We start from the raw sequence: 22,792 nt of genomic DNA on the forward strand, positions 1-22,792 counted from the left end.
ATGCCAAGTCCTTCAAAACCTGAACTATTGTTTTGGGCCTGAAATACAAAATTCGCTTGGATTGTGGCTTCATTCAAAGACTCTCAGGTTGTCCCTAGATCCGAGCAACAACTTTAGCTAAACTAACATGAGCCTCCTGTGACTGGGATTCACAAAGCCATTTGAAGAATTTGGATATTCAGCTCATATTGAAAGGAATAAGATTTAGACATCCTTCTCCCTTGTGTAGCTGAAGAGATTCCAGTCACTGTGCTGCCTGCAACCTAAATGGGCTAAGAAGAAAAGTGGGAGGGGTGTGCTGCTAGGGGAACCGAAGAGTATTTACACTCATAAATTATTAGCCTCTTGCTTGAAAGAAAGAGAGAATATCTTGACCTTAAGGCCCAGCTGAAATTTACCATCCCCTGTCAGGAAAGGGTTTTAAAAAAATAAGAAAAGGTCTTTTGACACGACCCTTTTAATTAAACCACACAAACAACAGCCTACCACTTGAAAAGTCACCAGGAGTCCCGATGGCCAAGAGCCCAGGTCTGAAAAAAGCATTTCTTTCGTTCCCAGAAAAACCTTTAATGAGAGAAAGATGCTGCCATTCCTGGCCTGGCGGGATGTTTTCAGACACTGTCTGGCAGCTCAGCATGCTCTCTACTGTTCAGCTTCTGAGACAGTGAGTCAATCTTTGGCCCCGTATTCCAGAGCACAGAGTTAGTCAGCTTCTCAGGAGTAATCGCATTAACAACTGTAGAACCTGGCCTACAGTAAACATGCTGAGACAGCCTGATCGCCACTGAACATATTGGAAGTTCCTGGTACCCGTTTTCAAGCGTACCGCCATCAATATACTTAGGGTTGCATTCAACATAGTGCTGAGTAAGTAGTTCCACCAGTGAAAGGATTTCTGTTTGCACTACCAAACTTTCCCCTCTCTCCTCCTCCTCCTGTGCACCCCTAAATTTGTTTTAGGGCTTTTCCGCTGCCCTCTGGAACAGATTTGGGGAAAGTGCTGGGCATGGAGGGGAGTATATATTGAGATACTCTAAGTCTCCAGTGCTCTCACCCAAAGAAAACTAAAATCTGGTAGCACTGCCCCTAAACCTTCTGACCATTTGAGGGTGTGCAATAGTTGTGGCTATTTTTCATGCCTCAAAATAACCAAAGATAGAAGTACTGCTGAGGAACAATCCCATGTTCTGGAACATCCTAGGCCAGTTATCACCCAGTCTCAAACCTTCCATTCTCGAGCAAGGTGATTGAGTGGGTGGTTGCTGAACAACTCCAGGCATGTCTGGATGATGCAAACTATTTGGACCCCTTCCAGTTGGGATTCAGGCCCCATCATGGGACTGAAACGGCCTTTGTCGTGCTGGTAAATGATCTCTAGTGGGCTAGGGACAGAGGTGAAAGCTGTTTCTTTGTTGGTTCCCTCACTGCGAGAAGTGAAATTACAGGGAACTAGGCAGAGGGCCTTTTCAGTAGTCACACCCACTCTATAGAATACCCTCCCAGCAGGTGTCAAAGAGTTAAGACATCTGAAGGCAGCCCTGTCTCGGGAAGCTTTTAATGTTTGATGTCCCTCTGTATTTTTGCTGGAAGCCATCCAGAGTGGCTAGGGTATTATTATTATTATTCAAGGGCAATTGTCCTTCTTAACTGAACACCTGATGATCACCATCTGTTGAGGGGGAAACACTGTGTAGTGATTCTGATACCATTTCTCATTTCTAGTTAGCTTGCAGGGAAAATATCACACCTTATGCGAGTCCCAGCTATGAGGAACTATGGTTCAAAGTTTGCGCAGTGCAATTCTAGCCATGTTAAGTCCTATTTAATTCATTGGGGCTTACTCCCAGATTAGTAGTATTAGGATTGCAATCTAAGTCTTGCTCCTGAGTTCCGCTTTCTAACACTGGCTCACATTAAATACCAAAGTTGGTTCTAATAATGTATTAGATGCCCAGTGATTTTTAAACATACATCTAGCTGAGGAATATACTTGTTTTAACATTTTCATTTTCCTTCCCTTGAACAGTGGGACTTTCTGAGCAGTCTTTGTCAAGGTCAGTTCATTTGGAACAACAGCATGCCGAAGACTCAAGTTGTTTTCATAATAACTTCTTTATTTACAAGCATACAGATTAAGTAAGCAGCACTAGATTCACAAAAATCCAGCTCTCTCCACAAAACCATCTCCCTTCCACCCCATACCTCTTAGGACAGGGGGTAGCCAATGTGGCGCCCTCTAGACCTTGCTAAATCAGAGCAATAATCCTTGATTGTTGCCAATGGTGGCTGGAACTGATGGGAGTTCTAGTCTCAATTTCATCTAGAGGGCACATTGGCTATCCCTGTTTTAGCGACTCTGTCAGAACCAAACTTCTTGCTCTTCTTCTTGCCCCTGTTCCTCACACTCAGTCCAGACAACTCAGCACCACCATGTTCAGACTTCTCTACAGCAAGAACCTACAAGACAGTTCAGTGGTTGGCTACAGCACCTTGGAAAGCTCCAAATGTGCAACTAACTGCAACAAAGGGCTCATCCAGACTTGCTTTTGTGCTGCGCTTTCCAGACACAGGTCTGCACTTTAAAGCTCCGTGCCTGGGGGCTGTTTTTTGTCCCAACACTTTCTCCACATTTTACCACTGAATCAAAGCAAATGGCAATCTGCAGAAAACCCAGTTGCTATTTGCTCTGGTTCAGCAGTAAAGCGCCAGGACAAAAAACAACGATCGGTCACAGAGGTTTAAAGCCTTGTCCTGTGCCTAGAAAACATGGCACAAAAGAAGTCTGGATGAGCTCAAAGGTCACATTCACACTGTAAGACATCCTGCCTTGTTTTTGGCTCTTAATCAGTCGAAGGCAGGACAAGGAATAAGGATCCAGCCTGTGTTGGATGGAGTAACACTCCCCCGGAAGACACATGTTCACGGTTTGGGAATGCTCTTGGACTCAGCCCTAAGCATTGGATGCTCAGCATTCAAGATGATCTTAACAGGTTGGAAAATTGAATTTCTATAGGGACAAACATAAGGTTCTACACTTAGGCCAAAGGAAGTAGTGTGTCCAGATCAAGAAAAGTCATAGTACCGCTCTATTCTGCCTTGGTCAGACCTCACCTGGAATATTGTGTCCAATTCTGGGCACCACAAATTAAGAAGGATGTTGACAAGCTAGAACATGTGTAGAGGAAGGTGACCAAGATGATCAAAGGTCTGGAAACCAAGCCTTACGAGGAATGGTTGGAGGAATTGTGTATGTTTAGCTTGGTAAAGAGGAGACTGAGAGGAGGGCTGTCACAGGGAAGGTAGAGCAAGCTTGTTTTCTCCAGCTCTGGAGGGTAGGACTCAAACCAACGGATTCAAGTTGCAAGAAAGGAGATTTTGACTAAACATCAGGAAGAACTTTCTGGCAGTAAGAACTGTTTAACAGTGGAATGGACTCTCTTCTTCTTGTGGACTCTTCTTCCTTGGAGGTTTTTAAGCAGAGGTTGGATGGCCATCCATCAGGGATGCTTCACCTGAAATTCCTGCATTGCAGGAGAGTTAGACTAGATGAGCCTTAGAGCTCTTTCCAACTCTACAGTACTATGGTTCTATACTGGTTCCGCAAGGCTTCGGCAAACCTTTGGCTTTACACAAAGTTTTGCTAAAGGGCTGCTGGGGACAGAGAGGCAATTGGTCTCTTTGCTACTTGCATACAGTGGTACTTCAGGTTAAGAACTTAATTCATTCCAGAGGTCCATTCTTAACCTGAAACTGTTCTTAACCTGAAGCACCATTTTAGCTAATGGGGCCTTCTGCTGCTGCCGCACCGCCAGAGCCCAATTTCTGTTCTCATTCTGAAGCAAAGTTCTTAACCTGAAGCACTATTTCTCGGTTAGCGGAGTGTATAACCTGAAGCGTATGTAACCTGAAGCGTATGTAACCCAAGGTACCACTGTATATATACATGTGCAAATTTAGTTATCTGAACAAATTACAGTGGTTGGTGATTGTGGTCTCACCAGTAATGTAATGGGCATGTCTAGCAGTGTTTTAAGAACTTAATTCATTCCAGAGGTCCGTTCTTAACCTGAAACTGTTCTTAACCTGAGGTACCACTTTAGCTAATGGGGCCTCCCACTGCCGCCGCACCGCCGCTGCATGATTTCTGTTCTCATCCTGAAGCAAAGTTCTTAACCCGAGGTACTATTTCTGGTTTAGCGGAGTCTGTAACCTGAAGCGTCTGTAACCCGAGGTACCACTGTACTTGCAATTTCCCCAATTGAGCACTGTCCTCATGGAGAACCTTAAGCCAAAACTGGTACATAAGAATAACCAAACAGTAAAGTTTGCTCCTCTCCCTGCAGTTTATGTGCTAACTTTAACTTGCCTCTAATCCTCCCACTTTCAGAGCAATGTTGCTGCCTGGTAGGGCATTCTCTCTCTCTCTCTCTCTCTCTCTCTCTCTCTCCCTGGGCATGCTGATGAATCCTGCACTTCCACATCATGCAAATGGATTTTGACAAAGCAGAAGCAGCCTCCATCTCCACTCCAGCACAAGCCTTGGCACGTTCAGACTAACAGCAGGAGCACTTGAGTGAGTGGAAGGCTTTAATCAGCCAGCAGCTTTGAAAACTAAGAGCTCGGAAGTGACACAGCCGAAAAGATAAGGTTATAAAAAGGCAGGCGGAGAAAGTATGACACTACCCTAAGAAGAAAGGGAAGAGATTTAAGTGGTAGGAGACTCCCAGCTGTGTAAGTAGGCACTGAATCCAGTCCTGGGCATGGTGTCAGATCCAGGTGCTCCATTTTGTTCAGACAAATCTAAGCAGTTCAAATGCTTGTGCCACTTTGCACTTTTAGCCTACTTATAGAGTACTGTTTTCAGGCCACATGTCCCTGAAAACAGAGGATGGAATTGAACATAGTGCTATATGGGGCATCCACATGGGGAATGAAGTCTGCTTGCATAACAGGACTTTTCCTCCCTGTCCTCCCCTTGCGCGCACACACACACACCCAAACCTATTATGGGAGTTCCTGCCAGGGGCAAAACTAGGCTTTATTTCACCCAGGTCAGAGACCCAGTTTGGCACCCCTCATGTGTATCTGCATACACACCCATGCTGGGAGACTCAATGATGCCCCTCTGGTGCCCCGGTAGCTATGGCTCTGGTCCCCACCACACCACATTTCGGGACTGCTTGGAGTAAAGAAGAAGGGGAAGTCCTGTTGTATGACTGGACCTCATTCTGCACAAACTTAGTTGAATCCCACCCATAACATACTGGGTGAAATTCAACATACTGTAGCACTAAGGAGATCGCTCCATCAGTAAGTTATAAGCATTTCTCCTCTCCTCTCCCTGTGTGCTGTTCTGGAGTGTGGAGGATTGCAGAGGGAGAAAAGGGAAGAAATTTGCACAAGCTTCTGCTAGCAGGTCCGATTAGAATCTGGCCTTTGCTTTTAGCATTTCATTTCTAACCATTTTAATTGTACCGTTTTTGAGTTAGTATTTCCATATTATGTTCACTTTTATATGCCACTTTGAATGTATTCCTACAGAAGGCTGGTGACGACAACAACAACACCAATGTAGTTTATTAATTATCCCTGGTCCACTGGTTATGGCAAAAACTACCAACTTCCACAATACACTAGAATGCTAGTACTGAATACTCTGCAGTTCTGGAAAGCAAGCTCATTTCACAGGAAATAATCCTTCCTTCTGTGGGTGCATTTGTGGACCCATTCAGAGTGGGACAGTGTGCTGATCTCCCTCACCGCACTCAGTGTGTGGACATGAGCATTCAGATCCTTACAGATATGTGTGGTGTGTGACCATGTGGCGAAGGTTCATGACCCAACATTTTGGTGGACAGCATGTGCTCATGTAACACTGTAGCCCGTGGAGTCAGCCAATTAGTCATATTTGTAACAGTTCCACAGCATTGTCTTCTGCCTGGAAATTCGCTATGAATTTCTCATTGTGTAATATACAAAGCTGTCATATACCAAGTCAGATTTTTCATGTGTCTGATCTGGTGCCATCTACTCAGACTTGCAGTATCTCTCCAAAATTTCAGCCCAAAACCATTTTTTCCTAGCCTGCTACCTTTTAGTTAGAGTTACAGTGGTGAGGTTATTGAATTTGGGACCTTGTGTACACAAAATGCATGCTGCACTGGAATGTGTTTCTTCATGGCCAGATCCCACAACTTGGTTGCCTTAGCAGCATTTGCCCCTTATTATTTCAGACATTCTGCAAAGGGTTCCTATGGCTATTCCTGTGCTGTTTCTGAATCAAGGACACAAGCAGCTCCCAAGAGGCCTACTTTAAGAATTCCACAGAGAAAAATGCTCCAGTTGAGTCATTGTTCCCATCTGACTATCGTGATACTGCTAAGGCCCTGCTCAGTTGCAATCACCCAGTCAAGTAGTTCAGAAAGCTTTTCCCAGAGGTTTCTTACTTTGAGGTGAAGAGAAATAGTAAGTAGATGACAGAAATGAAGCACTTTTGGGGAGAGGCACTGCAGTCTGACAACCCATGAAAGTGGAATCAAACCACGAAACAGAAGAAGATAGAAGATACGGGTAAGTACTGATATCTTTGGCCACCTCATGAGAAGAGAAGACTCCCTGGAAAAGACCCTGATGTTGGGAAAGATTGAGGGCACAAGGAGAAGGGGACGACAGAGGACGAGATGGTTGGATAGTGTACTCGAAGCTACTAGCATGAGTTTGACCAAACTGCGGGAGGCAGTGGAAGATAGAAGTGCCTGGCGTGCTCTGGTCCATGGGGTCACGAAGAGTCGGACATGACTAAACGACTAAACAACAACAACACTGATATCTTTGGGGGCAGGAAGAGAGATCTGAAAATGGTTTAATTTTCTTGGCTGAGCATGAGCAACCTCAATCCACTCTTTTTGTCAAAACAAATTGTCCAACATGCAGTTAATGAGCAGTCCAGCACATGATCAGAGTGTACCTGAATTAATTGCTCAGAAACACAGGACATATGAAGATCCGTGGGAACCACTTGGTAAATGATCGTTTCAGCACTTGCAGGCTTTTGGGAGAAGGCAGACTTCATCCCTAGCTCACCACACTGAAGTCCTGGCAGCAGAGATTTGGGAATCTGTAACACCTTCTTCAAGTCTTGTTCCCCTTCTGTCTTATCATCCATTTCACACACAAAGGATAAGTAGCCAGGCAAGGAGTTGGTGTGACATCCCAGCATGGACAAGTAAGAGTGTGGCAGTGTCTGACTTCAAGGAATGCAGATGAGCTCAATGGAAACGTGTCTAAATTTCATGCAAACAGAATGCAGCCATAATGATAATATATAATGAGAAAGGTCGCCACATGATGGCAGCTACCCATTTATGCTTCATAAAATCTGGGCAACAGCAGTAAAGGCACAAGGCAAGAGGACTTCAACAGGAATATCAAAGGATGGATGATGACAGCGTTAAGTACAGCAAGAATTTGAGGGTGGTAATTCAGTTCATATTATTGGATCTGTCCTGCCAGGTTCTCATTCAAACGCAATGCAATCTCAATGCTCATTTTATTCAAAACTTCAGAAATATGTTTTCAATATCCTTGTGTCATTAGCACAATGGCAGAGTCATCAAGAGAAAATCCAATTAGTAAACATCATGGTTGCAATGTGTGAGAGGCTCCAGCAGGAACAAGGCAATGGCATGTGTGCAACACTGCTGTGGTTTACTTAGTCAACCACCATGCATTTAGTATAGCAGCCAGGATAATTTCTCTTTCTCTTTTTGTTTCACCCACCCATCTCACACACATCCAAATTAAACACTTAAGTTTTCTGCAAGAAACAATATGGGATCATCTTCTAGGCAACAAAGGAACTTTCTAGGAAAGCATTCAGGAAAAGAAAGCTGAAGCAAAGAGCTTTCCTTTCTCAAGTTATTTTAACCCAGAGATGGCTAACCTGTGGTCCTCCAAATTTTGTTGGATTGTAATTCTCACCATCCCCTGCCATGCTAGAGTTGGAATTCAACATCTGGAAAGTCTCAGATTAGCTATTCCACTTTTAGCCATTATATCTGGCCATTCTCAGTTAAATGTGATTGTTATGAATTCTGCCTGTATAGCATTATGTAATAATGTTATGCTAACTTTTTAAACATGGCTCCCAATCACACCTACTCAATACGCAATGGTTCGAAGAGTATTATTGAAGTCATATTGGGACTCAGCTGAATCTTTTTAATATGTTTTTTTTAAAATGTTTAACACAATTAACACTGGTAGCCAAAACACAATTTTACAGATCACGTGGTCAATAATAAAATTTAAGAGTAAGTAATCAGGCTGCAGCTAATAAAGGGTTCTGCTATTACAAGTACCATTTAATCTCTCTCTGTTGGTACAACCTTTTCACTTTTACTTGCCTCTCCCTCCAAATCTTTATCATCCAAGAGTCTTCTCATGTTGATGTGTATGAGGGAAGTTGTTCAAACTGATAGAATGCTAAGGGATGTAATATAATGACAAGTCCTACAGCGGTACCTCGCCTTACATACGCTTCAGGTTACAGACACTTCAGGTTACAGACTCCGCTAAACCAGGAATAGTACCTCAGGTTAAGAACTTTGCTTCAGGATGGGAACAGAAATCGTGCTTCGGCGGCGCGGTGGCAGCTGGAGGCCCCATTAGCTAAAGTGGTGCTTCAGGTTAAGAACGGTTTCAGCTTAAGAACAGACCTCCGGAACGAATTAAGTACTTAACCCGAGGTACCACTGTATTTTCATTATGCAATGACAAGTCCTATTCAGCACATTGGCAGATAGACAACTCCAACCCCACCGGCCAGGCATCTAATAGCTGCCAGATCTTTCAGATTTCACACCCTTGCTATACGTACTTAGTGCCAATTTTTTAAAGGCTGAAAGCACCTGTTTCTTTACTTTAAATCAAAGGAAGGGGATGGCCTTGAAAACGACTCTACATCTGCATACAGGCCATTATTTTTGTGACTGATCATCATCTACTTTGCTGCCATTAGCTACTGGTTTGTTCGCAGTCCATGCCACAAATTATAGCCATCATTATTCGATTCAGTTTAGTCACACTTTCCCCTTGCTCTTTCCCTCTTGCTCTGCAGAAAATAAAGAGTGCCTTTTTCCTGCTTCTGCCCTTGCTCTTAACATTGCTGTCTGTACTGCTGATCCACTTTCTTCTGCATTAAGAAAAACCAGTTCATGCAACTTCAGTTCCATGTTCTACTGAGATGGACAAATTCACAAAGGATTAGGCTATCAATGGCAGCTATTCCAGTTGACTATATGCTACCCTCAAGGTTCAGAGGCACTATGCCTCTGAACACTAGTTGCTGGGAATCATGATCAGGGAAGTGCTATTGTGTTCCTGTCCTGCTTCTGGGCTTCCCATAGACTGACCACCAGGGGAAGCAGGATGCTAGACTAAATAGGCCTTTGGTCTGATCCAGCTGTGTTTTGATGCTTTCTGACTGTTAAAATTGGAAGCACACACTCCTTATTTTTCTCCATTTGCCATGCTTTTGTGTTTGGTGAAACTATTCTGGTATAAGACAAGGCCACACAAACTGGCATTTTGAATATTCAGAGTAACCTGGACCTAATGCAAGGTCCTGGAGCTTTGAACTCAGCTAATGCTACTTCCATTTTGCAAAAATGTAGAATGTGTTGCATGCTTTCCTATACCTCAGCCAAAGAGCACCACCCTTCACAGAATATAAGGAATGCCCACTCTAAGTTTAGAAAAGCAAAATGCTAATAGATACTACAAAGCTAGCCCAGAGTCAAGACATGTTTCTCAAGGAGACATTAATTTCTTTTTCACTATTGCCTTTATTATTTCCCATGAGTCTTCATTATTTCTAATGAAAGAAGATTGATTTACAGCAATGATGGGAAACTTGTGGTTCTTCAGATATCTGGGGGCACAATTCCCACTATTTCTGACCGTTAGCCATGCTGGCTGGAGCTGATGGGAGTTGGTGTCCCAAAACATCTTGTGGAACACAAGTTCCTCACCACCAAGTTACAGAATTAAACAGAAGAGTAGTTCTGTACTGGTCTATGATTATTTTCCCAACAGTGAAAATGTCACATGAAAAATGTAACATGAAAAAAGGCATTCCTGGGCATTCTCTGGTGAATAGTCAGTCTTAGAGCGCAGACCTCCATAATAAGCTGGGCACAGAAAGTAAAGAATGAAGTGATGATTTCAAAATTGGCATGGTGGAAGAACTCCATTTGGTCTGCATTTTAAAAGGGAACCAACTTAATTCACACCTCCCAGATTAATGCATGGATTTGAATGAAATTTAAATCCGGATTTTGCATTTCTCCAAATGCTTTGTGATACTGTTCTCAGCTCAAAAATTGTAGAAACATACATTAAAATGAACATCTTAGGATAAAATATGCTTAGACATGGATACATTGAAATAAAAATATGCTTAGACATGCATACACTGAGAAGTCCTGTTGTTACTTTAACATATATAATTCTTTTTATATGTGCAGCTGTTTTATCTGTTTTCCTGTATGTTCTTATTATATTGTAAATTGGTTCAGGATGCCTCGTGGGAAGCGATTCATAAATGAAGTAAATAGTAATCATAAAACACACGAATTTAAATAAAGTATGGATATATAAAAAAAAACTTCACAGATTAATGTGGAAGTAGGACGCGGGTGGAGCTGTGGGTAAAAGCCTCAGCGCCTAGGGCTTGCCAATCAAAAGGTCGGCGGTTCGAATCCCCGCGGCGGGGTGCGCTCCCATTGTTCGGTCCCAGCGCCTGCCAACCTAGCAGTTCGAAAGCACTCCCGGGTGCAAGTAGATAAATAGGGACCGCTTACTAGCGGGAAGGTAAACGGCGTTTCCGTGTGCAGCTCTGGCTCGCCAGAGCAGCGATGTCACGCTGGCCACGTGACCCGGAAGTGTCTCCGGACAGCGCTGGCCCCCGGCCTCTTAAGTGAGATGGGCCACAACCCTAGGGTCTGTCAAGACTGGCCCGTACGGGCAGGGGTACCTTTACCTTTTTAGGACAGAACAGCGACAGATTAGAAATAAATTGCTCCATCCCTATTTCAAACAAAACTCTGAAGTATTGTTCTGGGCAGCATGTTGAAGTTGTTCAGACAGGCTGTTGTGTGGAGAACTGTGATATCGGAAGCAGCGAGTGCTAAATATGAATGTGGATGAGATTAAGTACTTCTTTATCATTCTTCTGGGGTTTTAGGGGATTGCCATGTTTGGAAGTTTAAAAGCATGCCTTTATACAAAGGTTAGCATAACGGACCAGTAACCAATGGGCTGCCCTGATTTACAATGTAATGAACTGCATCCCCAAGTTTCCAGCTCATATGGTTAATGATGTCATCATGGCCTCCCCATGAGCCCTTGTAAATCACTCCACTCTGTCCCTGTACCTATGAATATACTGAAAGTAAAACAGCCCTGCAGAAGGCCTCAGCTTACAAGATCCCATGTTTAAAATTAGAGAGGAATCATTGAAGCAATAGCCTAAGCTGGTGGGGCGGAGGGGTGGGGATTCCCACTAGGCTAGTCTCCGGGAAGCTATAAAGCTATAAAGGCAGAGATTTTCAGAGTCACCCAGTTTCAGATTAAACCCTTCTGCTCGGACCTCTTTAATAGATCAGCTCTCAGGAAAGTAACTGATTGGCAACCAAACAAAGACCTATGATTTCTCCCCATTATCTCCCTTGAGTGCAGTCATGCCCCATGAAAGACAGATTATCACATCCCTGCCTCTCCCAGTGCAGCCTTTTAACGAATTTTAATGAGCAAGTGGTTAAACTTCCTCATGTTCTGGAACCAATCAGAACCATCACTTCGTGCAAAGGTTGTCCTTGTAATCATGTAACCTCATCTAGAAACTTGTCTGTGAGCCTTTCTTCACTCCCTTATGGCTTCCAGTTCCTGTTAATTGTCGTTCAACATTGCAGGGCAAAACCAGAAACACAGGAGCAAGTGCCCACATACAGAAAAGGTACTGCCTTATGTGTGGGTTTGTGTATCTCTCTCCCTCTATGTGGACTGCACCACCTGCACTATCCCCATGATTCCCCCAGTCAGCTACTTTTGACTACTTCTGTATGTTGTCTGTAGCCAGGAAAAGAAACCAATCAACCCAATATGATTGTTATTCAATCATTTTGTTGTTGTTCTTTAAGATTGCAAGCGATACGTAATTAAAGATTTCTTTTTACATTGTTTTGGCATTTCCTTTACATTGAAATGAATGTAAGTTACGTAAGTTATGTAGTTTCAAAACTTGTGTGAAATAGAGGACAGCAAGACAAGTAACATAGTATTAGGCAGAAACGGAACTGCATCCCTGATTATGACAAATACAGGGTGGAGCAGAAATGGCTACCCTCTTAAATCACTACTAATAACTGAGGTAGGTCTAGGTAGAAATCCCTCCCACAACACCTTATGTGGTGACACGCCTCTCTCATCCTACAAAGCCATCCTTTTGCATTAAACCTGTGATTTAATACACCACAAGAAAACTTTAGTCAACACACATGTTCATATGAATGCCTGAACACATCTATTTGTGTGTGGGCTCCCTTCAGGCCCAGTTTTGCGGTCATTTTCTATTCAGCTGGTTCATTCCAGAAGTGAATGGGAGAGATACAGTATGTTTCTATGACCATCATCCCCACCCCAAAGCTTGTTGACCACACTTCTTAAATGCCTGAATAGGGCTTAGGTGCACCTGTGCCCCTTACTATGGGAACTGAGACTGTATAATAGAAGCACTTCCTAATATAATAATCACTGAGAAGATGATTTTATTCTTTATACTCACGTTTAATACACCGATTGGTCCCAGGAGCTGTTGTCCACCCTGAGCAGCACTGACCCCCACAGACATTTGGCCTAGAAAGTTGAAAAATATTAATAATTTAGGAATGGTACATTCGGTGCACCTTGAAACCTCCCCTTCTTTATTTAGCTATTGTTATCTCCTTCTTAAAGTGCCTGAACTTCCATTAAGAAACCTCAGCTGGCATCTGCATGGTTGAAATTTATAAAGGAGAGATTCCCTCATCTACAGGTACCAGTGACGAGAATGGCATTTGTGATATATATGGTTTTAGAGCAGGGATAGGGAACCTGGGGCATTCCAGATCTTGTTGGACTTCAACACACCTCAGCCTCATCCAGCATGGTCCATGATCAGGAATTAAAGGACTTGTAGTCTCAGGTCCCCTACTGCTGTTCTAGAACAGGGTAGTAAATGTGGTGGCCTCAAGATATTGTGGACTACAAAACCTATAATTCCTGACCACTGGTAATGCTAGATGGGGCTGCTGGGAGTTGTAGTCTGAAGCATATGGAGGGTTAAGGATGGTTATGCTAAACTACTCCACGACATTATGTAGCATTGCTGTGGACTCTTGAGCATATAGCAGAATCTAATGGGTGTTTCCATTAAAATTGAGAAGACTGGCCTTTTTTGTGCAATTTGTTGAAGTGTTTTTTCTAAGCTAATCTGACAACCTCAGATTATGTTTTCCCCAGGCCAACCGTGTTACGGCAAAGAAGGCAGTAGCGTAGCTTCCTATTCCTGCTCAAGGATTTGTAAACTGGGATCTTGCAAAACTGATGGAGAGGCGTGCAAAGTAGGAAAACATTTCCGGTACTTTCCTCAACTTATTGGCACAACCTGGAAGCGATTCCTGTAGGCAGAACGACTCACCATGCTACGAGAAAAGCTCTGGCAGTAAACCAAACCAGCAATTCCTGATGGAATAAGCTCCAGAACCTTGGCATACAGTAAGTCCCATTGGAATCTGGTACACATGCGCAGCTTGTTCACATTAAAAACAAGTTATATTGCCCACACCTGGATATCTTCCTTAGAATAAAAAAAAGCTGCTTAAACACACACATACTCCTTACAGCAGCATGTCACATACCATGTAACACTTTAACACAATTAAAGCCGGAAGCAGACTTCTTTCTTACATCCAAAACAGTTTCCCAGTGGCGTAACGTGGGGGGTGCAGGGGGGCCCGGCCGCACCGGGCGCAACATCTGGGGGTTAGGGTTAGGGGGGGCAAATCCACGGGTTAGGGGATGCAAATTACTTGCCTTGCCCCGGGTGCTGACAACCCACGCTACACCACTGCAGTTTCCTTCTACAAATGTATAAGGAAGAAGTGCCTTCCCACTGAGGACCCTGTTCCCTGTCATTCTTCTGACTGTGCTTCATGTTTGGAAACCTTGGCCAGTGATTCATGCAGAGAAACAACAGCCTCCTATGAGGAACAATAGTTCTGCTGCATCTCTGCATTGGGAACAGCTGAATGATCAAATCACAGCTGATGTAGACACACAGAAGAATTACTACCTTATAATGCAGTAGCCACTGACTAGTAAATGGGCAAAGGGAAGAAGCCCTACGTCCATCCAGGTGGTCAAAGGGAGGGGGAGACTGTACACTTTACAGCTGATGATTGTACACCAGCAGTGTTGCAGGCGAAGGGCTGCAAGGTTAGCACCATGCAGGGAAACAGCTGTTCTGTGAAAGGTCATACAATTCTCAGCACCCTTAACAAACTACACTTCCTATGATTCCTTGGGGGAAGCCCTGACTGTTAAAGGGGCTAAGGAGTGCTTTAAATGTATAGCATGGGTGTTCGTTCATTCTCTCTCTCCCTCCCTCCATCTCTCTCCCCCTATTTAAAGGCTAACTGAAGCAAAGGCGAGCAAGGAGGGGAGGCTGTGGGCCCCTGCATTAAAGCGATGCATTGTTTACACAGTGGATTTTTCAGCAAGGGTAAGGAAGGTGTTCATTATAAGTAGGCAAAAGCTTCAGAACCTTAAAATAACTGTTCCTCTTCTTTTATGATGCTAGCAATTCATAAACACTGAAGTACAGATGGACACTTGTTGGGTTTGGCACCAGGGTTATAGAGGTTATGAGGAAAACGCTGGTTCTTTCCATTCATTTCTTTGAAGGCCCATCTGGAAATGTGGCAGCCCTTCTTCAGAGGAAGGCTAGAAAGGTTTCAGGTCCTAGTGCCTGTTCTGTTAGGATACAGCCTCCTTTCGCCACAAACCTGGTGCCCTCTAGATATGGATACCCCTCACATGCTGATGAACATGGTGGAACACCAGGATCACATCTATCAGCTACACCCTCCACCATCCAGGCGTTTGGCTTCAGTGCAAAGGGGCCAAGTGAACATGCAGATGTACTCATCTAGAGCTTCTCCATACACGTGGGGGACCCTGAGTCAATCAGGGTTCACTCTCACATGGAGAAGCCCTGTGAACAAACCTCCGTCTGCATGCAGCCTCTTCACACTGATGTCAAACCTACACAGAACATAGCATGATCCTGTTCTCATCTTGTGTGTTTTAAAATTTATGAAGGGGCATTATCATGTGAGCCCCTCCCTGTAGCTATCCACTTGTCAAAGTTGACCCACAAAGTGGGGGGGGGCGTTCTGTGGGGAGCACACTGGCAAAGCAGCACAGAGCAGGATGGAATTATCTGTTCATCCTACAGAGGTCTGAGCAAGATTTAAACCATGCCCCATCAGCTTATGAGTGAAAGTTAAACCCAGCTTCTTTGGGTACACACACCAGCTCCCAACACAGAGTTGAACCTCGTCTTCCACCCATTAGCTGACATGACCTGCCTATTGGAGTGACACCAGCTAATTAACAGTTTGGTGTGGTTTGAGGGGAGACAGCCTCATGGGCCAAATTGGACTCCCTGGTGGGCCAAGACTGATGTGTGGCCTGGAGGTTCCCCAGCCCTGCTATAAAGTGTAAGGGCACTGTGGGTTAAACCACAGAGCCTAAGGCTTGCTAATCAGAAGGTCGGCGGTTTGAATCCCCACGACGGGGTGAGCTCCCGTTGCTCGTTCCCAGCTCCTGCCAACCTAGCAGTTCGAAAGCACGAAGTGCAAGTAGATAAATAGGTACCGCTCCGGCGGGAAGGTAAACAGCATTTCCATGCGCTGCTCTGGTTCGCCAGAAGCGGCTTAGTCATGCTGGCCACATGACCCGGGAAAAACTGTCTGCAGACAAACCTCGGCCGATAGAGCGAGATGAGCACGCAACCCCAGAGTCATCCATGACTGGACCTAACGGTCAGGGGTCCCTTTACCTTTACTAGAACCACAGATTATGAAAGAAATTTGTTCTTCAGAACCCCAATCAAATTTGATGCAACAGGGCAATCCCATACATTATATGGCAGCACACCTGGCTATTGTGACCAAGAATGTACTTGATGGAGAGTTGCAATTGATCCTGGCCATTCAGTCCATGGACACATGTGATACCTGACTGTCCAAATAAGCATACATGTTAAGAATCTTAGGTGTGTAACCAAAAAACTTTATATGGGGTGCAGCTCCAAAACTATCCCCAGAATTAGAAAAATGCATGTGTACAGCCATCATTGGCAGGAGCAGCAGCCAAAGCACGTTGAACTGAGGATGGAGAAAGCTTTCTCCAGAGTTTTGAACTACATTTCCCATCAGTCCCAGCCAGTGCGGCCAATGGTCAGGGGTGATGCATCTGGAGGGTGCCACATTAGGAAAGGCTGGAGTAAGGAAAGGGACATAGTCTTCTCCACTTCCTATTAAAGAGCATTTTAATGGGTAACTACATGCTTTGTGGGTTCTGGCAGTGGCTTTGGGCTACGGAGATGACTAAAGGGGCTGTTACTTTCCCCTTGCACAATAAGCAACCGCCCGCCCCCCCAAGCATCTGGTTATATTTAAACAATTTACTCAACATTTGAGTGGCTTGAATGTGGTGTGGTTTTCCTTGCCTCATAAAGAATTCAAAATAAATGCCTGCAGCTTTGAGGACCACAGCATGTTTATAGGAGGGAGAAGGATGATGCGCCAAGGAGAAGCCAGCATCTTACAAGTGAGCATGGAAGCAGAGTCCCCACCTACTTGTGCTGTGCTGGCTTTGTGGCATGCTCAACTAGCAATGCCCAGTCAGCCTGTGGATTCCCTACAAAGCAGGGGCTGAAGCAGGGGAAACTATGCCCCAGCTGTGGTTTTCCAGTTGAAACTGTCTCTATCTCTCTTTCTCTCTTTCCAGAAAGGGATAATTCCAATCACAGACCCTTGGTTTCAGGGGAAATAGGCAGAGGAAGAACTCTGCTCCTCTCCCAACCCCCTGCCCCATTGCTAAGGATGGGTGGATGTGTTAATTTCAATATCTATCACTTTCTCATTTTTTTCCAACCATACATTCAGTTGACCACATTTCCACACCAGTTTGGATTTTTCATTTATTTTTAAGTCCTCATGCAAGTTAATCAGCATTTTGGTGCAAAATTTTCCTAATATGCACATTGTGTGCGCACAATCTTACCCAATGTACACATTTTTGCAAAGCAACTTTTCCTAACAGAATGCATTTTTCCATGTTATATTCCCCAATATATGCATTTATAGGCACACACTGAGTAGTATATGCATTTTTGCACACAATCTGTAGCTGGAGAGCTGCATCCCAAAATTCAGAGAAGTGCAAATTCCAAAGTGTGTGTGTGTTTCAGTTTGCATCTTGTTGCCATAAATTGCAAACTGAACTGAATTCCTCCCTCATCTCAACCCACAGTGCACAATAAATTGCCCATAGCTCAGTGGTAGAGCATCTGCTTTCCAGAAGAAGACCCCAGGTTCAATCCCTGGCATTCCCAGGTAAGGCTGGGATAGACTCCCTATCTTAAATCCTGGAGAGACACTGCCGGCCAGTGGAAGCCATCCTAATCAGTTTCTGATGTTCCTACGCTCCTGGGAGCTGCTTTATAGTGATTCAACAGCAGATCCTATTCTGCATGCAAGTCTATGTCCAGCATGCATCAGCAAAGTAGTTTGCTGACTGCACACCTTTTGAAGCCTTATTTACATGGGAATATAGGTAGAAGCAAGAGTAAGGATTGCCAAATACTCAGTTTTTTTAAAAAATGAAGCATATATTTGAAATCTGTGAAGTTGACATTTTCTAGGCCAGTGTCCATGCAAGAGCTCTTTGCTGGGATGAATTTATCTGGTCTGACCCTTAAGCAGTGTAGTACAAGCTAACACCTTCCTGAGGTCTGCTTTTCTTGCAGCCAGAGGAGCAAGACGACATTAAAGAGTCCATACCTGTGAGGAAGAAGGAGCTAACCCTCTCAGCCTACACTAGAGTCCTTTTCCAGAGTGTCTCTATTTTTGGGTGATATTTAATCACCTATTGCTGGTACCTCGGGTTACAGAGGCTTCAGGTTACAGACTCCGCTAACCCAGAAATAGTACCTCAGTTTAAGAACTTTGCTTCAGGATGAGAACAGAAATCGTGTAGCGGCAGCGCAGTGGCAGCAGGAGGCCCCATTAGCTAAAGTGGTACCTCAGGTTAAGAACAGTTTCAGGTTAAGAACGGACCTCCAGAACGAATTAAGTTCTTAACCCGAGGTACCACTGTAGTTGCTTGGGAGGTCTTGCACAACAAGTTCACTCCCCCCAAAAAGTCATACTTTTTGTGATAAGGAAAGTGACAGGGAAATGCACTGGAAAATATGGAATAAGACTTGGGAATCAATGTACACATGGCATTAGCCATGATCCATATCTGCCCTGTCATTTCTACACAGGAAATACTGGAAAGGGCACATGTGGGACATCAGCACCTCACAAAATGCTGGAGACAAGTTCAAGTGCTGGGGTGATAGCAGCACAGTGAATCACCAGAGTCTCTTAAAAGCAGCAGAGGGACCCAGCCTAACTCAGACACAGAGCGCTCCCTAGGAGCAGATTTTAAAATAGCAACACAGCTTGAGGGATGTTCATAAAAGCCTCCCTATTCATTACTACAGCAGTTCTCAAACTTTGTGTGTGTGGACAACTTGAACATTGCTGGGGGTCTTGGTGGACCATTTAATTACCTGTGTCCTACTGGCATCATCATTAAAAAACAGTGCCATGTTATTTATTAGTTTATATAAAAAATATTTATATGCCACTATATAACAAAAATATATCCAAGTAGCTTATAACATTGAAAAGATTTTTGAAAAATATAATAAAATAGAAAAAATAAAACAAAAACAATCTCATGAATTTCACAGACCCTAGACCAATCCCTTGTTAGCTTTTTTGATCACTCTGATCCTGTTTAAAGCAGTCTCCAGCTCTGTTCTCAGAGAAAAAGCACCAAGCACATATGTTCTCACCTGTTCTGCACCATTTCTATGAACCACCTGAAAGGAGCTTGCAGACCATCAGTGATCCACAGGCCACAGTCTGAGAACATCTGCACTATACAAGCTCCTTGGATGAAGAACATAATGCAGACAACTGAAATAATATTCCCACCACCCCCAATGGGGAAAAAAGCAACCCCAGTAGTCTTGTTTAATATATTACAAGTACATTCTAAATGGCCTGATATATTCCATGGGGCTGTAAGATCAACACAGTTAAGCAAGCAATAATACTAATAAAGTAGACATCACAGAACCAAGATTTTTATGCAAGAAAAAGATGTGTGGGAACTATACTTTGTTTAGATTTGTTTTACATAGGTGGTCAGGTTACTTAACACCCTCTTCTTAAAAAATCAACAGATCCATAGCATTAACAAAAGGGCAGTAACAGAGGCGCATCATAATGCACAGAAAACAGTCCATCTGCACACCAAAACCTTGACCTGTGCAGCAAACCCCACAGCCTGGAAATCAAAGTGGATTTTTTTTTTTGTACACACGAATGGCACATGAACACTTTGTGAACATCTTGAGCAAAAGCACATCCACCACAATGACAGTGGGTGGGTGTGTTAAATGCACTCAGTGTCTCAATGTGTATGCATATTGCACAGGCAGTGAATAGGCCTTGGGCATGCATACAGTATATATATACCACACTGAAACTATCAGTTGCGATGTTTCTAATCACCTTTAGGTACATCTCCCTCAGGTACAGATGACAGAACAGCTTAAGCAGACCATATTGTTGCTATGCATGGGACAGTGCTGTGCATTGTTGCTGTATATTGCACAGTCTCAATATTCTTTTGTGATACAAGATATGGCTAGTTCGCTCTTTCTTTGAAAAAGGTGGGCATTTTCTGGGACAACATCATTGCAACTAGATTCTGGGTTAGCTGCCATGCCCTGAAAACTAAAGTTTGACAGCAAAACTGCCATCATAGCTCTACTCCGACTGTGAGGAAGCAGCTGTCAAATCTTGCAAGTACCTTGCTTGACAGTTTGAAAGTGGTTTCTGCACTTACCCTACCATTCGGCTTCGGGAGTTTTGCATCCTCGGCTGTGTCGCTGTCTGTGGCCTCGGCCCATTCCGTAGCCACTGGTGTGAGGTGTCCACTCTCTGTCTCTGTGGAGTCCAGCTTGGGCTTCTGCCAGGAGCATCAGCTCTTGTCCCAGGATTGATGGATTGGGATCTGACATTGGTGGGAGCAGGGAGCTTGCGGTCTGTGGGAGCAGAGTGCGGCTTTCTGTTTTCCCTCCCTGCCAAGTTTCTCACCCAGGCGTTAGAGGCTACATCCGTCTTAGGGGTGACAGGAACATGATCCAAGGGAGAAGGGGAACTGTGTACCTGGAACAAACTGAATACTTTGTTTGCGGGTCCTGAACTCCCTTGGCTCCGGAATCTCAGCTGAGTCGTCTCTCTGCTTCCGGAGTCAGCTCTGAAGGAAGGACTTGGGTCAAATTGCCCAACAAAGTCTCTCTGACATTCGCCAACCCCTACGAAAAGAGCTACAGTAAATGGGAGAAGGCTCCTCCAGGATCCCTTCATGGTTTCTGTCCAAGAGGGAAAACACTCAGTTGTTGAACTGGAAGTTTCATATAACTCAGAGTGCAACTGGAGTTTAGAAAAAAGAAGAGGAGGAGGAGGAGGAGGAAGAAAGGGCAGCTGGGCTAAATTCCTCAGGCACGTTTGGAAGCCATTCACATCTTCAGGTACATGTACGCAAAAGGCTTAATCAGTACCTGCTGTCTGGAGGGGAAGGAATGCTCAGAGGAGCAGGAGCACAGAGAAAGCCCAACGGTGCAGGTTTCCCAAAGCTGCAGCTGCAGTCCTCATACCTTAGAAAGAATGAGAACGCCCCGTCTTTCCTCTCCCCGTCCCCTCTCTCCCTCTGGCTGTCAGAGCTTGTGTTCCTTGAAGACAGCTCCAAGCACCTTCTCACTTGCCTCTGGCACTGGCTGGCTCTGGAGAGGATGGACAGTTTTATTTTTGGAAACCTCCCCCTTTTGTGCCTTTTTGATGCTGACATCGCCCCTCTCCAGAGGACACAGCTCAGCCCCCCTCCTTACAAGAGGCATTCCAGCAACACCCACTTTGGCAAAGGGAAACAATTTACAAGACAGAACTATTAACCCATGAGCAACCGGAGAAGCCCATTCAAAGCTTATGCAAAAAAAAGTTTGCTCTTAAAGTGAGTGTCCGTGCGTGCGTGTGTGTGTGTGTGTGTGTCCGTGTGTGTGTGTAACACACATACACGCTGTCTCTCTCTCTCACACACACACACCCATCATACTGAACAAATCTGCAAGTCGGCTTTCTGAATTTGCAGCACAAGCTAAAATTTCTGCGCAGTTGTAATTGTTTACTGAAGGTGGGGCAAAGGTGGGTATGAATGGATGCAAGACACAAGTGACAGGAATCCCCAGATCACAGGGTCTCTCTGCTCTCCGGAATAGCACTGTTTAATGAAGGCCAAACTATACACTATGTTTTGTGTGGTTTCACTTGCTTCCTTTCTTTCTGAATAGGAGCAGCTGGTGCGTGTGTGCGGGGGAAGTATCTTCTGTGCCACGGTCCCAATCAAAATACCCCAAGGTTATTTGCACTGGGAGGTACGCTGTTCTTTCCTTTGTGCAAGTAGTGAGGAGTCTCATCGGGACTGTGGCACAGGAGGAAGTGCTTAAATCCCACCACTGCCATCACTCCAGTCTGAATCAAACCTCAATCCCACAGCTCCTTAAAAAAGAAAGTTGCAAGAACAAACCACACATTTAACATAACATGTTGTTTGGCCCGGAGATCCTTTAACTGCAGATACCAATGAATGAACCTGGCCCATGTGTAAAGCACTGAACTACATAGCCTATAGGTCCACTTCAGTGCAGAGCTCAAAGCACAAGAACCACTGGCATGCATCCGTGTGTGTGCTTTCTTTATACTATTTGCAATTCTGATGTCTCCATCAAATAGATTCGAGTTTGAATTATTTTCTTTTTCTCAGGCAAGCACATACAACGTACATACAATGGCTGCCAGTGACAAAAAGGGTTATGAAGGTGGCAATTAGTATGTGGAAGCTACAGGCACCTTTTTATTTATTTTTCATCAGTGCTGCTTTGGGTTTACCTAGCTCCTAATTATTACTTTGATTTCTTTTTTGCTCAAGGTTCTAATATTGGCTTTAAGGAGTGTTTGACAGAGGGGAATTAGCCTCTGGCTATGTTTGCACATCCTATTGAACTGTAGTTAATGCTAAACTGTGGTTTAACATGAATGAGCAGCATGCTAGTGCATGCTTTTCTGAAGTTCCTGCTTCAGGCTTCATCTGCTCCTGGCCATGTCTTGCTGGGAGCAACAAACCACATCTGGTTTGTTTCTTCCAAATAAGCCATGAACTATAAGCAGAGGAGCAAACCGTGAGCCAGGTTTGGATGATAGGAGAAGTCAAGGTTGGTTGCTGCCAGCACAAAGAGGACAGGAGCAGAGAAGGAGTAGAGTGGAGACTTCTGGGCCGCATGAAC

General features: G+C 44.3%; 1 protein-coding gene across 1 annotated transcript in view; it reads right to left on the minus strand.

Annotated features, from left to right (window-relative positions):
* LTBP2 (latent transforming growth factor beta binding protein 2) overlaps positions 1-21,327 on the minus strand; it is a 134,033-nt gene extending 112,706 nt beyond the window's left edge. Inside the window, exons 1-2 of the mRNA XM_083446998.1 lie at positions 20,296-21,327; positions 12,845-12,915 (exon numbers count right to left, since the gene is read on the minus strand). Coding sequence (XP_083303124.1) covers positions 12,845-12,915; positions 20,296-20,819 — 595 coding nt within the window. The 5' untranslated portion in view covers positions 20,820-21,327. The remainder of the gene's footprint in view (positions 1-12,844; positions 12,916-20,295) is intronic.
* Positions 21,328-22,792: the final 1,465 nt, after the last annotated feature.

This window comes from Podarcis tiliguerta (genome assembly GCF_965153285.1).
Source record: "Podarcis tiliguerta genome assembly, chromosome: 1".
Taxonomy (NCBI): Eukaryota; Metazoa; Chordata; class Lepidosauria; order Squamata; family Lacertidae; genus Podarcis; species Podarcis tiliguerta.